Raw genomic sequence first — 17,779 nt, 5'->3', positions numbered from 1 at the left:
GGAGATTCTGGGAGTAGAAATTCACACATGTTAAAGTTATTGAGACTGAAAAAAAGCTGCGGTAAACTATGTGTGTGTGTGTGTGTGTGTGTTTTACACCCCTGGTATGCCCAAATATGGGAGGAGGCATACTGCTTCCTTTTTCTGTCTATCAGCTCATCACAAGAGACCATCCAGACAGAAAGCCATTATTTTTTACTGTTGCCTTTGTTACATTTGTGTTGCATTTGTGCTGATAAATAAATAAAGGGAGACTATTATAGATCTATTTCAAGCTATTTAGCTCTCATCAGCTAGCCATACCCTTACAGGGATTATTTATTTATCAGCACAAATGCAACACAAATGTAACAAAGGCAACAGTAAAAAATAATGGCTTTCTGTCTGGATGGTCTCTTGTGATGAGCCGATAGACAGAGAAAGGAAGCAATATGCTTCTTCCCATATTTGGGCATACCAGGGGTTGTGACATAAAATACATACCTATTTCCCTGGCTCAGCTGATAAAGGAGGAGAACCTGTGGCTTAGTGGCTAACACAACTGCCAAATATGTAATACAGCACAGGTTCAAATCCCAGTAAGGGTATGTCTAGCTGATGAGAGCTAAATAGCTTGAAATAGATCTATACTAGTTTCCCTTTATTTATTTATCAGCACACATGCAACACAAATATATATATATATATATATATATACATATATATATATATATATATATATATATATATATATATATATACATACATACACATACATACACACACACACACACACATATGTGTGTGTGTGTGTATACATACGCAACATATATATACACACACATACACACATACATATATACATACATACATATATATATACATATATATACACACATACATATACACACATATATACATATACATATATATATATACATACACACGCATACATATATATACACACACACATAGACACACACAGAGACAGACAGACAGACAGACAGACAGACATATATATATATACACACACACACACACACACACATACACACACATATATACATGGCCCCATCCACAATCATGACTGTGTATCCCATCTGCAACACAGTCCCTTAAATCCCAAAACCTTCAGTACTTAGATCCAAGACTGGATACATACTGATCCAAAGAATTTCCAGGATGCTTTTTGTCTACCAAATATCCCTGATTCATCCATTAGTGAGATGGAATAGCCAGAGTTCCACAGGTGTCTGTACCAACAACACTAAATCTCTTTTTACTTTACCCACTCTTATATGATTAATATAATCATTTCAATCATTCAGTCCTTTCATCATCTCTTCTGTCTCTCTGCAATCAGCCTCTGCTTGGAACCAAAAGATTCTTCTTTTGCATTTCTCTTATATCATGTGTCAATCCTTTTAGGCTGCACTTGCTAGAAAATGAAAACTGAATAAACTGGGTGTTTTTTTTTAAAGCAGCGTGATATGTCTGACAGGATCCATATCTCAAGAGAATACAAGTAGAGACCACTCAAAATTATCTCAAAATTCCAACTGTGTCCATAGATAAAAAGGCTGATTCTACAGTTAATGTGTATGTGGAATGGATTAGCTCACAGTTATCCTTATTACTCTAAAGAGTTTCCATTCTAACACCAAGGACAGGGTTCATTCATGTGGAAAGTTTCCAGGCTATTGAAAGAATCACATGTGACCATGACTATATATTATAGCAACATGAAGAACTCAAAACATAAAGGATGTTTTTAATAGCTTCTGCATCATAAAGATAACATGTGGGCTGCCTTCTCATTTGACCAACACCCGATACATGGAGCATATATACAGTTCCTGCTCATCAGGACTCAGTGCGTACTGCTTAAGGTCCAATGTTTGCATTACATTTAAAGTGTCAGAGTCATTTTCATGTGGTCAGTAATTCTTAAGAATGCACAGCCACAAGGAATTTACCACATCCTGGAGAAGTTTATCTTTCCAATGGGTCTTTAAAATATGGTGAACAGCAGACCATATTTTTTTTAAAAACTCACCACATAAAAACGATAAAGAAACTTTAAGTCATGGTGATGTCAGACTCTAGAGGCCCAACCAGTTCATTTCTCCCACGTGCAAGCTCCATGCATGGGAAGGATACTAGTCCTAACCACCCAGAGTCACTGGTAGTAATGCAGCATATACATTTAATATATTATCAGTCAGCCAGATATAGAGACTGAATTTTATATTTGTCCATTTACTGAGTCCTTCCCAAGCTGCCTTATGAAATTGACTAATGGTGATTTTGTCAATGTTGTCAGTGTTCAAGTGGTGCTCCAGTTTGTATTTGGAAATCCCACAAATGTTTTAATCTACTCATTTTTTACTACTTTTCAACTCTTATATTCCAATCAATTTTTCATTAGTGGCACATGATAATTTTTCAGTTGTACCAGTGAATCATTTTGGCCTTGGTGTTATGTCTTTGTTTATAATCAATTTGCACAATCTTCTGCATGAGCTGAGTATGTATAATTGAGTGTTTCTTCTGCTTTTTTGCACAATCTGTGCTTTGAATCATGTGATGATTTTTTTTCCAGTTCTGGCTTTAGATTGCATCAGTTGAAATAGATTGCTCTTGAGCAGCCAAAATCAAGCCTTCAGTTTCTTTTCTTTTTTTAATGTTCCAGTTGTTAGCCATTTTCAGGTTTTATCCTTACCGCTTTCCTTTCAATCTTGTGCAGAAGTTGACCACGTAATGTTCTTCCTTCCCGGTATTCTATTGGTGTTATATTATTTTGATATTCATTTCGTTTCCTGCACATTCAGTAAATTCCCATGTTTAACTTGTATCAATGGTCATTTTTGGCTATCTTACAAAGCCAGCCAATGCATGCTTTTCTTCTTCAACAGTTTATTTGACTTGAACTAAACATATGCTCTTTTGCCTCAGAACAGATAATATTTACAAATATCAGTTTGGGGATTCTCTACCATATCTCTTCCAGTTTGACATCTGTAAATAGGTCAAATGCTTGCACTTATTAAATGCATCTAACATGAAAGATAAAGCCAGTAGGCAGAGCTCCAATGTTACTTTCTCAATATTGAATTTGTATATGTAGGAGAATGCATCCCTGGAGTGAAGCTTCCAGATTGCCACATAATGTATAGATTGGCAATTTACCATTTGATAACAGCAATAAGTTGCCATTTTCCTTTTTCAGTGCCTAGAAGGAAAACTCCAAAGCAAGATAGTTTTATTTGCTTACTACTGTATAAGAGTATAAGATGCACCTTTTTACCCCCCAAAAGAGGGTGAAAATCTGGGTGGGTCTTATACAGTGAATACATCATTTTTGGCCCCCTTTGCAAAATGGATGTGCAGAGGGTTTGGGAGGCTTGCAAAGTGCTCCTGGGTGCTGGGGGTGCAAAAATGGATCATTTTTGCTCATTTTTGCCCTCCCCTAGCCCCCAGGAACACTCTACAAGCCTCCCATGCCCTTTATTTTATTTTTGCAAAAAATGCCCCATTTTTTGCTGGTTTTTGCCCCCCTGCCCAGCGCCAGGGGCACTCTACAAGCCTCCCAAAGCTCTGCATGGCCTTTTGGGGGGGCAGAAACAAGACGTGCAGAGGGTTTGGGGTGTCTGCAGAATGCAAACCTTTTTTTAAATTTACCTCTTCACAATCATGGTACGTCTTATACTCCAGTGCGTCTTATAGTCCGAAAAATATGATATATTTTAGAGCTACCATATTTACCATGGTTAAAAATACACTATTAAAATCAAAACCCATCACAATCTTAACATACACTTACATTAACATACACATATTAGAAACTCTCCAAACACAAGAAATGGTAGAAAGAAACGAATTTCAATACAAGTAGTTATACCGGTGAATAAACCAACACAAAGCATTAGTGAACTTTTGCAGCTGTAGGGAGAAGGGATCACTACCAGTTAGCTACAAAAATAAGTTGCTTCACTTCTTAAGAAGAGGAAGGAAGAATGGGCCATTAAGGCATGCCCTGAGAGATGAAAGCTTTCAACATGAACCTCAACATGGACCTTAAGGAATGCATATCAAAATGCAAATGCGTTGTTGTAATAACATATGCTTCAGCAACAGATGCTCAGACTCATAAAGCCATTGCTTTGTTGCACATTAAAGGCAGATTATTTTCCGTCTGGGATGGGAATGTACTAGATTATAGTGTGTCCCCAATAAAGCATTTCTACTTCTGCATGCAGGCTGGGAGACAGACATTCTCATCAGGAATGCATTGGATATATCTCTATATGTAAATGTGGAATGAAACAGAAACATTTATTTCTGACTATGTAAAATCAAGGTCTTTGCAGGACATCTGCCAGCCAGACTGATAGAAACAATTTCAGCAGTAGGAACAAAGGAAACAGCATCATATGAAGACCAGGTGGGCAGGAGCCAATTAACTTTTCCCCACCTGTCGCCATTTTCCTCTGTATAATGCAATATCTGTTCATTCTGTGAAAATACTGCATTAATACAGACTTCGATATTAACACCGCAAGGACTGTGAAAATCATGGCAAACCAGATATTTTTAGAAACATTTCTAGCCCTTTGAGCTGAAAAGATGAATCATTCATTATATTAAATATTAATAAATATTAATTGATAGGATGTTGGAAAGAGGAAAGGAAGTCAGTAATTTCACTGGCATGGGACTATGGCTTTCTTCCCTGTATTTTTCTAAATTTTTCAATAGATGTTTGAAAATGTTAGCCAACGTTTCTTAAAAGATATTACAAAGGAATAACAACTGATAACATACTGCATAAATACCATGTTTGTGTGCAAAGCATTAAAACATTAATTTTCTATTCAGTGAGATACACATGGGTCTGTCTCCTGCCAGTGCTGAGAAAAATGAACAAAGTCATACTAAAATTAGAAGCAAGATCTTGGGGGGTCACAAGGATTATATTAAGGTCTGCTCATAAAAGCTATTTGTCAATATCATTTTCATAAAACATTAAAATTAATAAAATTAAAAGTCTTCCCAGTAAGAACTGTAACAGAGGCAGTCTGTGTATTTATTCCTTTGATACCGGTATATATTGGAAGCATTCAAAGGAATTGCTTCATGCATCTTTCCAGAGGTAACTGAAAGTAGCCACCGAGAATCCCTGGGGCTAAGTTCTTTGGGTTTACATCAGAGGTGGTATTCAGCAGGTTCTGACCAGTTCTGGAGAACCAGTAGCAAAAATTTTGAGTAGTTCAGTTCTGGAGAACCAGTAGCAAAAATTTTGAGTAGTTCAGAGAACCGGTACCCCCATCTATTCTCTGCCTCCTGAGTTCCAGCTTATCAGGAGGAAATGGGGATTTTGTAGTAACCTTTCCCTGGAGTGGGGTGGGAATGGAGATTTTACAGTATTCTTCCCCCGCCACACCCACCAAGCCACGCTCCCAGAGCTGGTAGTAAAGATTTTTGAATCCCACCACTGGTTATGTGATATATTTAGAGTGTAACACTGAATCTCAGCAATTATTTTATCTTTTCCTCTATAATAGATTTTTGTAGAATTAAAACAGGTGATTGAAATAGAAGAGAAGTTGTATGCAGAAGTTGACAACATTTATACCTACAGTAAAATTTCATGACTAAGGTAAGGCGTACATGACAAAATCCTTTAAGAATCCTGAGGTAACTTGGTGTACAGTTTTGATGTTTTTCCTAACTATACTGGGGACACCCTTTCCTTTCTTTCATACAATTGCAATATTTGTGTACCAGGTATTCCATAATCTAATCCAATTCTATTATAGGTCTAGCCAGAAGACCAGACTAAAGTAAGGTTTTCTTCACTGACACTAGGTAGATTTCTTGCTGGGTGGCTAAAAGAATTCTGGAACACGAACTGCATCAAATTCAAAACACCTAATTTTGAGTTCAGAATGCCCTGTCCCAGGCTGTTTTAATAGTTTGGAAGTATTCCAAGCTCAGAACACCTGTTTTGAATGCAAAATTATCTGTTTGGAACGTGAAACATGTTCAGAATAATCAAAACAGCCTATTCCATGTTTTTTTCTCATTTAAGATAAGGTGTTTCAAATTCAGAACAGTTTTACTTCACAAGTACTCACGAGGTGGCAAATGAAGCACGCATGCAATGACATGATAGCACAAGTTACCATGGCTGCACACTTGCACCAACATACATAAATGCAACATCTGATGACATCATGATGTGCATATCATTTTAACTGCACTCTGATTGCAATCTGACACAGGTACTTCAGCTTCAAAATGTTTTATATGTTATTGTTTCTTGCTGTCTCAAAATATGAAATGTAAAGAAAAGACTCAACAAAACAAAATTTTCACTCGAGTCCTTTTGCTGAAATGTTTTCCTTGTATCAGTTCTACCATTATGGATTTATTGGGAGGGACTGAAAAGAGGGCTTTGAATTTGTATATCTCCAGAGATTTCCTTAGAAAGCTGAACTTGCTTTATCTTAATATAGTTTTGTTTTTCATTGCTCCCTCGATGAAGACTAGGCGAATGAAGAGCTACCTGCCCCTCACCTCCAGCAACTATTGTGGCAATATAATATGTGCTGAAGAAGAAACTTTGCTTTTCACATCCCAGGTCAGAAAACAAACTGCTCCCTCTTTTGGCTTTCATGCAGGACAGGACAAACAGACCCTCATCCCACATCTGCTACACAGAGTTCAGTAGAGAAACCTCTGACTGCAAAATGTTTTAACAGCCTTCAGTTGCTGTTCTGCAAAATATCTGCTTTTTGTTCAGGAACAGTCAAACTCTTGCATTTAAGAGAAGAAGCCATTCCTATTTTGAACCCTAGTGATTTAGAAAGTGGGGAGGAATTAAAACAGAATGATTAAGGCTCCTCTAACACAAACATGACATCAACATTTAAACCTCTCTCCCATGATATCAATATTTAAACCTCTCTCCCGTTAAGAGATAAGTTCACCACCAGAAAGACCCTGTTTCATTGGGAGGAAGTTATGGAAATCTGAACCAGATGTAGGAAGTCACTTAAATGTCATTAAGGATGGAGAGATCTACATGCAAACCAATCCAATATCCAAAGTTTAAAACATTAAGTATAAAAACCATTGGGACTGTCATGCTGTGACTTGTCAAATCCAAAGAAAAGTGTGTGTGCGGGGGAGGGGTTTACATTTCCTAGCACAAATTCATTTTGCGACCTGGTACAGAAGTCTCTCAGATTTGTATAATTCATAAAGGGTGCATTATTTTAATTGCAGCAAAAGAGGTGGCAAAATTAATAAATAAGTAAACAAAAATAAATAAATAAATAAATAAATAAATAAATAAATAAATAATATTTAAGTAGGACTGAATATAAAATTAGGCCGCTAGCATGGTAAATTTCTCATGACAAGTATCTGAGGGAGATTTTAGGCCATCATTTCAGGCCTTGTATCCTCCTACATACTGCAGGACGATGCAAGGTCCAGTAACTATTTTTCTACTTTGGAGAGGAGAGGCCTTTGTTTCATGTTTAAAAGCTTATCCTTCCACATGGTTACTTACGTTTGGTGCACCTCTGGGACCCAGGAACTTTGCTCCAGCCGTGACAGCATTGCCCACCACAGACATTCACCCTGCAAAAAAATAGTAGAGGAAAGGATCAACTGCCAGGTGCAGACGTCGCCAATAAATTCTGCTGCATTTCAATAGCTCACTATTTTTCTCTCCTTGGGGACCCTTTCAAAGCAGGGAGAGGGAGGGGGAATGAGCTAAAAAAGCCAGCTAGAACTATAACAAGAGACTAAAACAGGGAAAAAATAGGGGGGGGAGCAGTTGGGCTGACACTTCAGTGGAATGCTAGGGGTAGGCAGGAGGAGTGGCGGATTTTGGGCCTGAAGGAAAGTAATTATAAATGTCCCAAATAAGAATAGATTCTTCAGTACTTAGAAGGCAATAGGTCTTTCCTGACTGTCTGTGAGAGGGCTTTCTTTTTTCCTCTGTGGTTACCTCACTTTCATTGTATGTGACCTAGAGGCACATCTCTCTTGGCTGCATAAGCATGAAAAGGACTAGAGGCATCCAAATGCCTCAGCTGTTTACATTCTCACCACCTTCTCTAAGATTAAGGACCCAAAGCTGAACGTCTCTGACCACAGTGGGCTCAATCTACCTCCCACAAGCCAAAGGAAAAAGGAAGTCAAAATAAACAAATAAATGAAAACTGGGACCAAATTGGCTACTCCACCTCATGCCAGGTGGACCAATAGCATTTTAGGGGCATAAATAAAGGCCAGCTGAGGACAAATATTTAATATTATGATTTTATAATCCTTATGGATAATTTTTGGCTTTTCTGCATTGAGGTAGTAGATAAACCATATCACCGATAGGTTCCATCAATGAAAGTTTGAGTACTTATCCAAGTTTAAGAATTACTTCTGCCATCTTTTGTTGCAGGTACAAGCTAGGCTTCCACAAGCTTAAATGAAATGCTCTTGCAAATGCCCATATATTGTAAAATAGTGGGTGACTTAAAACATGTCTGAGTTTCTCCCTCAAGAATTTAATCAGTGATCATTATAAATGGTATTAAGAGTAAGGTTCCCAAAACACTGAATATGATATCTAAATCATTACATTTTTTAAGAAATAAGAGTGATATACAAATTCAAGCAAAATATTACCTTTTAACACAAAGACTTTCAAATATATTGAAAGAGCTGTGCTAATTTGTAAGAGGCATTTCCTCTGTTTGTCCAACATAGTATATGCTTCTACTGAAATAAGCTGAGTGTGATTTTGTCATCTAAAAGTAAAGTTGACTTTTTCCCTTTAAAACTATGGTTGGTTACCGCAAAGAATAAAGATATTTAATCATACTAACTACTTAAAATATAATCAAGCAAACCTTTAACTGGACCATTACTATATTTGAATCCATGATTTAATGAGTTAGGCAAGTACTTCTTAAAGTGTGGTCCTAGGACCCCTAAGGGTCCCCAAGATCCTTTCAAAGATTAACTAAATCAAAATTATTTGCCAACCTATGTTGAAAAAGAACACAATATTAAAACCCCATCAAACTATAGTAAAAAAAACTATAGTGGCAGCAAATGCATCAATTTTAATTTTTAATATGGTGAATATCTATTAATATAATTCATACAAACAAAAGTTTTTTGGGGGTCCTCCATAATTTTTGAAGTGGAAAAAGATTCAAGAGAAAAGAGTTGTATTAGAATATTGTTTCAAAGAAGAACCTGCTTTCTATTATAACATTATTAAATTAACCATATGAGATGGATTTACGCATCATATGAAAATAGCTTAACACATTTTCATCTAAAGTACTATAGGTAGTCCTCAATTGATGATTGTAACTGAGCCTGGAATTACAGTCTTAAGTTGTTGCAGTCATAAATTGAGGTGTCACATGATTGCATTTGAATTTCTGACCATTTTATACAATGGTTGTAAGTAAACAGGAGGTCGTTAAACGATTAACATTTATCGATTTTCACAAATAGGCTTTTTTACCAGAAGTAAATGCCGGAAACCCATAAAAGATGTTGCAAATCATGGTCACCTGATACAGGATGCTGCAAATGGCTGTAAAGGTGAGCCAATTACCAAGCACCCAAGTGTGATCACATCGCCACAGGAGTTTATGCAACCATCCTAACTCCAAAAACAGGTTATAAGTAGATCTGGGGAGGTCTGTTGTAACTTCAAATGGTTGTTAAGTGACCAATCATAAGTAGAGGACTCTCTGTATTTGTATAAACTAGGGAACCACCAAGCTCTTTTTTTAATTTGACAGCTGCACGTGCATCAAGCATAGTGTTGACAAACAATTCACTCTTTTATCCAAGTAAGGAGCAGGTATTTATATGAAACCGCTGGGCGAGATCATTCGGAGGCACAGGATAAAATACCATCAATACGCGGACGATACACAGTTGTATCTGTCCGCCCCGTGCCAACTCAATGAAGCGGTGGACGTGATGAACCGGGGTCTTGAGGCTGTTAAAGACTGGATGAGAGCTAACAAACTGGTACTCAACCCGGACAAGACCGAGTGGCTGTTGTGTTTTCCTCCCAACAATTCGGCCGACGTTCCATCACTCAGGCTGGGGGGACAAAATTTATACCCCTCAGACAGGGTCCGCAACTTGGGAGTCCTCCTGGATCCACAGCTGAGTTTCGACCATCACTTGTCAGCTGTGACCAGGGGGGGCATTTGCCCAGGTTCGCCTGGTGCGCCAGTTGCGACCCTACCTGAACCGGGAGGCCCTCACAACAGTCACTCGGGCCCTTGTGACCTCTAGGCTGGAATACTGCAATGTGCTCTACATGGGGCTGCCCTTGAAGAGCATCCGGCGACTTCAGCTAGTCCAGAATGCGGCCGCGCGAGTGATTGTGGGCGCACCCCGGTTCGCCCACATAACACCTATCCTCCGCGAGCTGCGCTGGCTACCTGTTGATCTCCGGGTGCGCTTCAAGGTGCTACTTACCACCTTTAAAGCCCTCCATGGTAGTAGATCTGGCTATTTGAGAGACCGCCTTCTGCCGATTACCTCCCTCCGTCCCATCAGATCGCATAGAGTAGGCCTCCTCAGAATTCCATCCGCCAGCCAGTGCCGACTGGCGACTACGCGGAGGAGAGCCTTCTCGGTTGCAGCTCCGACGCTATGGAACAATCTCCCCGTGGAGATCCGCACCCTCACCACCGTCCAGGCCTTCCGCACAGCCCTCAAGATCTGGCTATCCCATCAGGCCTGGGGATAAGACTTTATTTTCGCCCCTCCCGAATGTTGAATGAATGTTGTGTTTTTACTGCTAATTATTTTTACTCACATTTTCTTTTTGTGTTTTGTCCTGCACTCCCCTCCCTCATTATTGTAAGCCGTCCTGAGTCCCCTCAGGGAAAAGGGCGGCCTATAAATGTTTATTATTTATTTATTTATTTGAACATTCAGCCAGAAGTATCTCCAGTTTAACATGCTCCTCTACAAAAACCATGAACTCAAAAGACTTATATACACCATGTGTTTAAATTATTCTTTCAGTTTCTATAGCTATGTTCATTTATGTGAATGACAACTAAGCCAAAACTTTAGAAGGGAGATTCTGCCCCTGCTCCTTTTCACACTGTCCTTTAAACCACAGTCAAAGCAGCTTTTCCTAACTTGCTATTTTCCAGATATTTCTGGACCTTAACTCCTAGAATTCACCCAAGCGCTGACTGGCCTTGCTGTTTCCCTCCATCTGGAGAACACCGGGCTTTGGAAGTGATTCTAAATAAAAGGACCAACACATGATGCTGTCCAGAGATATTATGCTACCACTTTCAAAATTCCTAATCACCTCCATCTCTTTCGGGTCATTCTGTTTGGGAATTACAGGAACTGCACTCTGGGGGGAAAATGGGGATAGAACGGCATTGTGGGAAACCCTAAGCAACGTGAGCATCATGCATCGGATTATGGGTCTGCCAGTCATGCGCGATCTTAAGTGGCCCGGGTGGAAGTGGGTGAGTGGGGGGGGGGGAGGGTTAGACACTCCCAAATGGCGAGAGCACCTTGGCCAGGCGGGAGAGCGTCGCCGTTGTCTCCTTACCCTTGCAGCTGCCGCAGATGGGCTTTAGGGTGGATCTTAGCGCCGGCGGTGCCGTTGCTCTGGCGCTGCTGGGTCTTGGAGCGCAAGACGATTTTTCCAGCTCTGGCGAAGGAGGTGGAAGAAGATGAGGAGGCTGCCGTGTGGATGCCGGCAGGTTTGTGTTGAAGACGCACGGTGGGACCCAAGCGGAGCTGCACGCTGGGGTTGCCTGGTTTGATTATCCGGCGAGTTCGCTCCAAGCTGCTGCTGCGCCTGCTGCGCCGCCAAGAGTTGCCGTAAGGAGAATCCGCCAGCTCCAGGTTGAACAGGCGTTGCTGCTGCCTTCCGCTCTGCCAGCGGCTCTGAGACGCTCCCGGCTGCAACACGTAGGTGACCGTCCTCACCTTCGCCTTTTCGGAAGCGTCAAGCCCTGTGCACCAAAAGGCGCAGGCACAGAACAGGAAAGCCCACCTGATCCAAGCCATCTCCTCCAATTCCAGGGACTTCTCTGCCGCCGGGCAAATTCCCACCAACTTTCGGCGCAGACAAAAGAAACGCACGGAGTCCCTTAGCGCTTTGCAATCCCCCTCTGTTGCTCTTGGAAAGTGCGGCTCCTTTCACCCACCCCACCCCACCCCCACAAATCAAAGTGCTTTAGATTCGGCGTCTCATCCACCGCCTTCCCGCGTTGCCTTTGCACCGTGCGAGGCAAGTTCAGTCAAAAAGTTTCTTGCACCGAGTAAGAAGAATACATCGTTAGGCGAGGGAGCTCGCGGAATATAGCTGGAAGCCTGCAGCAGGGGCTGATTTTGTAGTTCAGTGGTTTTCCCCTCTCGGGAGAGAGAAAACAGGCAGGCTGAGCAAGCTGCTAGTACGCCTAGGTAAGAACTAACCTTTTTCAGGCAGTTCAGACTGGCGGGGAGGGGGGGGACCAGTCTTTTAAAAGTTTCTCTGGCTGTGTGGCTCCCCTTGAGTGTCGGATCTGCACAACCAATCCCAGATAGCCGTGACGTCAGGCAGCCGTTCCTAATTGGGAAAACTATAAAAGGGGCTGGAGCTCCAAAGTCACAACCCAGTTTCAAAAACAGAATTAATGCACATCTGCCAGCCTTCCCTACCTCCGCGATGGCAAGACCGTAAACCTCAGCTGATAGTCTTACCTAGCCATATTTTTATGCACCCGCTGGCATGTGTTGCATTTTCCTAACAGCTAGGTTCTGTACCGGTAAATAGAAAGTTGCAAAGAAGCTTTCCTTATCAGTGATACGGAATGTTCTTTAATTTTCCCCCTTGTTCCTCTAGTGCTATCCTTGTCTGGTTCCCAGGCTGTGTTTTAAGCATCCTTTTTTTGGTCAGTTTTGAGTCACCAGCAAGACAGTTGGGGATGGGGAAAGAATATTCTGGATGGCAGTTCTTTCGGTTACCATTTCAAGAGCTGTGTCTGCAAAGAGTCACTTCTGAAGAAAGGTTCCTCTGCCATCCATAAAAATTGATGCCACCTTAAATTTATTAGTCCTTAAGGTAAGACAAGATTCTTTGGTGTTGCTGTCAAGAAGGGATGTGAAAAGCCCTGGTGTTAAAGCATATAAAATCAGCTGCATGCCAAGGGCTGCTTTTGATGTGGAACTCCAAAAGTGGATAGCTTGGCCTTTAACAGGCACTATCCAGATGTGTGAGATTACAAACCCCATTACTCCCTGCCTGCCATTGACCCATTGGGGACAATGAGAGTGGGCTCCAAGTTGGGGAATACTGGCTATATTTATCTTGCCTATTCTGATTTAGTTAAATAAAATAGGAAGAGGAATGAGTATTTGATATGTTTGCTGCCTTCAGTTATTTATTTAATAATAATAATAATAATAATAATAATAATAATAATAATAATAATAATAATGTTTTAATTCTTTTATTCAGACATTGGGGAAGCCATTGGGGAGGTGTGGAAAGATCCCTGGCAATTTTCATAGAAGTTCAAAGTGGGGAAGTTAACAGATGTTTATGGTGTGAATAGATTGCTATGACTAAATGCAGACTACAGCTTTACAAACATGGTTTGTTTAACTATGGCTTACTATATAAAGTTCATAAACTTCAGGGGGGGATAGATTCCCAATGAGTAACCATATGGACCAAACAAACCACATCCTCAGGGTCCGGGCAGAGCGGGTCCATAAACACTAACTAGTAGTCAGAAGACGTGATGAAAATTGTAATTTCCCAACATAGAGACAGACTTAACCATAGTTTCAACTGGGAAACTGGGACCATCCTAGACCAAGCCAAGTCGAAAAACAACAAAGAATTCCTGGAAGCTTGGCAAGTTTACAAATTGGCCATCAATTGACACATAGACATATGCAACATCTACATACTGTGCAAAGAGACAGTCAGCAAAGCAAAAAGAGAGAAAAATGATAAAAACACCTCCCCAGCAGAAATCAACATTCAGATGAGCATAGATTTAATACCAAGATTAGCATCAGACCAATAGTCAAGAAGTAAACAATACCCCAATCAAAGAACTGCCAAACAAATGAACAGTAAATAGTCCAACCAAAGAGACTCCAGGACCACTTCCATCAATACTGACAGGGAAAGCCACTAGAATATGTTTATGTTGTGTTTATGTTTATGTTTATTCAATTTGTATGCCGCCCTATTCCCGAGGGACTCAGGGCGGCTAACAAACAGAGGGGAAGGGGAGTACACACAGAAAAAAAAACAAGCAAATTAAAACACAACAACAGTCGCAATAATTCAAGTGGGGCTGGGAACTCATCAGCCCCAGGCCTGCCGAAACAGCCAGGTCTTAGTGGCTTTGCGGAAAGCCGGAAGGGTGGTGAAGGTCCGGATCTCCACGGGGAGATCGTTCCAGAGGGCCAGAGCAGCCACAGAGTAGGCCCTCCCCCGGGGAGTTGCTAGTCGACACTGGCTAGCAGATGGAATTTGGAGGAGGCCTAATCTGTGGGATCTAATTGGTCATAGGGAGGTAATTGGTAAGAGGCGGTATCTCAAGTACCCAGGTCCAATATTATGTAGGGCTTTAAAAGTAACGACTAGCACCTTGAAGCAAGTCCGGAGACCAACAGGCAGCCAGTGCAGCTCGCGGAGGATAGGTGTAACATGGGTGTACTGAGGTGCACCCACAATCGCTCGCGCGGCTGCATTCTGGACAAGCTGAAGTCTCCGAATACTCTTCAAGGGCAGCCCCATGTAGAGCGCGTTACAGTAGTCCAGTCTTAAGGTCACAAGGCCGTGAGTGACTGTTCTAAGGGCCTCCCGATCCAGGTAGGGTCGCAATTGGTGCACCAGGCGAACCTGGGCAAATGCCCCCCTGGCCACAGCCGAGAAATGATAAAGTGAGACCAAACCTCATTCCTTACTACCACTGATGATGTTACTAGTTTGGGTAATGAAAAGTCTACAAGAAAACAATGAAGCTCAGAGAGCACCAAGAACCTTCATTTTAACCCTGAGCTACAAATATTCCACATTATTAAACCACAATCTGCCATCAATTTCCTTCACATTGAAAAGTAAGCCATGGAAGCCAAATGTGTTATGGTTCATAGTACTCCATGGTTTAGACTCGAACTTGAAACTTCATGGAGACCAGCTTCCTGCTAAAGCAGGACTCCTATTCTCACAGCGTCCCACATAGATACAGATCATGATGCTTAAACATCTGTCATAAACGAACATTAATCTTCTGAGGCAGCCTGTTCCATTGTCAAATAGCTCATATAGTTGGACATTCAGTAAAAATTCTGTCTCTTGAACTTTAAACCTGTTGGATCAAATATTTTCCCTGTGATTAAATAGCATTCATATATTTTTATTATTTATTATATTGCTTTATTAAAAGAACTATGTTTTAATTTTTATATTTTGTTGCCTTTTAGAATTGTAACTATTCTAGATTCCTTTGGGAAGAAAAGTGTGTTATAAAAACACATCTTTGACAATTATGTACCATTATATTTAAGACCAAAAGTAATGGTAATCACACAGGGTAAGTCAGTGCAATGAGGCTGGAAGATTTGTGGCTGTCCAGATGTTAAACTAAAAATCTTGTTATCCTTAACTATTGGCCATGCTAGCTGTTGGCAATTGGATACCGACATCTGGAAGACTATAGTTATTTCAATCCTCCTAGAATTGCTTATGGGAAAATAAGTCCTGCCTGCATTTAATGAATGTATTTCCAGATAGTTATATGGATATTATAAGGTTTAACCCTAAAGAAATTTAAATTTATTACTGAATTCAGTAAAATATTTCTGAATCCCATGCCTGGAATGATACTGAACACCAGAAGTTAATGCTATACAATTTTATGTACATTTGTTCTGATGAAAAGTTTTAAATCATATTATATAAATTTAGTATGACATGCATTTTCATGTTAAATATAAAAACATTTGATGCCTCAAAACTATAAAAAATATATCACAACCTTTCTAAAGTATAAAGATTCTTTCTTGATGCTGTTGCTTCTTACCAAAAGTTGTCTTGTAATATATTGATAATGTCTAAATTATTGTCAATAATGCATATTGCACATCTAGACACGGGTCAATTTCATTTAAGCAGTCTTTCAAATAGATAAATCATGTAGCTGGTTAAAAGAGAATGGTTAAAAGAGAATTCTGGCAAATTCTATCAGATTTGTCATTTGTGAAGTCTATGCACAGAACAGAATCAGAACATGTTCATGTATTTTGAACACTGAAAAGACTAATGAAAAACCTAAATCTAGAACTGGGACTTCAGTTCCCATAACTGATAATCAGGAGATGTAGAGAGAAGTTCAGTATGTGTGTATATTGCTCCTATGGACTGACAATAAATTGACAGCACTACTAGTTTTTAATGCATCAGTCAAGTCATCTCTGAGTAGAGTATTGAATAAAAACCGCTTTTGCCCCTTCTTTACCAACCTTTTATTTTGGTATTACAACACCCTTGTAAACTTTATTTCCCAATTCTTTTGTCCAGAGCAAAGTCTAATTGGATTTAATACTGACTGCATTCCAGAAGATAATCAACTTTTCCACTTCTGGAAAAAGTATGTGCATTTTATGAACCCTCTCAGTTCAATATTTGGGGTGTTCATGTGACTAGACAAACCTGATGAGGCATCACTAGATCCCTAGAGAGATCCCTTTGTAGGAGGAGAGCTGTGTTACTCTATGGTAAGAAAAAATAAAAGCATGATAGTACCTTTTCTAACTAACACATTTTATTAAAAGGCATAAGCATTCATGAGCTGCCAGTCACTTCATCAGATGTGTAGAGTGAGGATTTAAATTGGGGTGATGCAGGGTGAAGATAGGCTATTTATGCAGAAACAGGTTAGAGGTGAGACAGATTACAAGTGCTTACAAAAAAGGATCTTGGAATAGTAATTGATTGCAAACTGAATATGAGCCAGCAGTGTAATGTGGCTGTAAAGAAAGCAAATGAAGTTTTACATTGCATCAACCAAAGTATAAGTTCCAATTGCTGGAAAGCCATTGTTCTAGTTTATTGGTCAGATTTCGCCTTGAGTACTCCAGTTCTAGGCGTCAAAGATTCAGACAAATGCAAAACAGGATCAAACAAGAGCAACAAAGTTGGATAGTGGACTTACGGTCATCTATATGAAGATAGGCTGAAAGGTACGTTTGGCCTTCAGAAAAGATGACTGAGGGGAATAGGATAGCACTTTTCCAAATACCTAAAAGAAAGTCACACAGAAGAAGGTCAAGACCTGTTATTCCTTCCAGGGTGCAAGATAAACTTTATAATGGATTTAAGTTACAAAAATACAGATTCTGAATGAGTGTGAGTTTAAAAAAAAAACAACCACCCTATCACTCTTAAGAATAGTTCACCAGTGGATCAATTACCCAGAGTTGGTCAGTTTCCCTTCTGTTTCGGCAAACAGGTATCTGTTTGGACTGCTGTATTTTAAATTCTTGCATTGAACAAGATGTTGAATTCAGTGGCTTAAATTGCCTTTTCCAGCTCTTATGATTTTATAACTTTAAATACCAGTATTAGCAATAGCATGCACTCATAAATAACTTTCCGAGCAAGACGCACATGTGAACATCTCTGATACTGATGCACTATTACTGTAGTATTGCATTTTCATTCTCTTCTCTGTTGTCACATATGTTGAATTGCTATAAATTCGGC

General features: G+C 40.0%; 1 protein-coding gene across 3 annotated transcripts in view; it reads right to left on the bottom strand.

Moving 5' to 3' along the window:
* The window catches only part of LTBP1 (latent transforming growth factor beta binding protein 1), a 216,204-nt gene extending 198,899 nt beyond the window's left edge, over window positions 1-17,305 (bottom strand). For 2 of the 3 annotated variants that reach the window (XM_032216847.1, XM_032216848.1), the window contains exons 1-2: window positions 11,615-12,568; window positions 7,559-7,629 (exon numbers count right to left, since the gene is read on the bottom strand). In XM_032216847.1, the coding sequence (XP_032072738.1) occupies window positions 7,559-7,629; window positions 11,615-12,078 (535 nt within the window). In that variant the 5' untranslated portion in view covers window positions 12,079-12,568. Of the gene's footprint in view, window positions 1-7,558; window positions 7,630-11,614; window positions 12,569-17,228 lie in introns of those variants that run through there. The other variant, XM_032216849.1, reaches the window with a different exon arrangement.
* Window positions 17,306-17,779: the final 474 nt, after the last annotated feature.

Source organism: Thamnophis elegans, chromosome 4, assembly GCF_009769535.1.
Source record: "Thamnophis elegans isolate rThaEle1 chromosome 4, rThaEle1.pri, whole genome shotgun sequence".
Classification (NCBI taxonomy): Eukaryota; Metazoa; Chordata; class Lepidosauria; order Squamata; family Colubridae; genus Thamnophis; species Thamnophis elegans.
The sequence above is the reverse complement of the archived record's forward strand: the minus strand, read 5'-3'. Positions and strand labels throughout refer to the sequence as shown.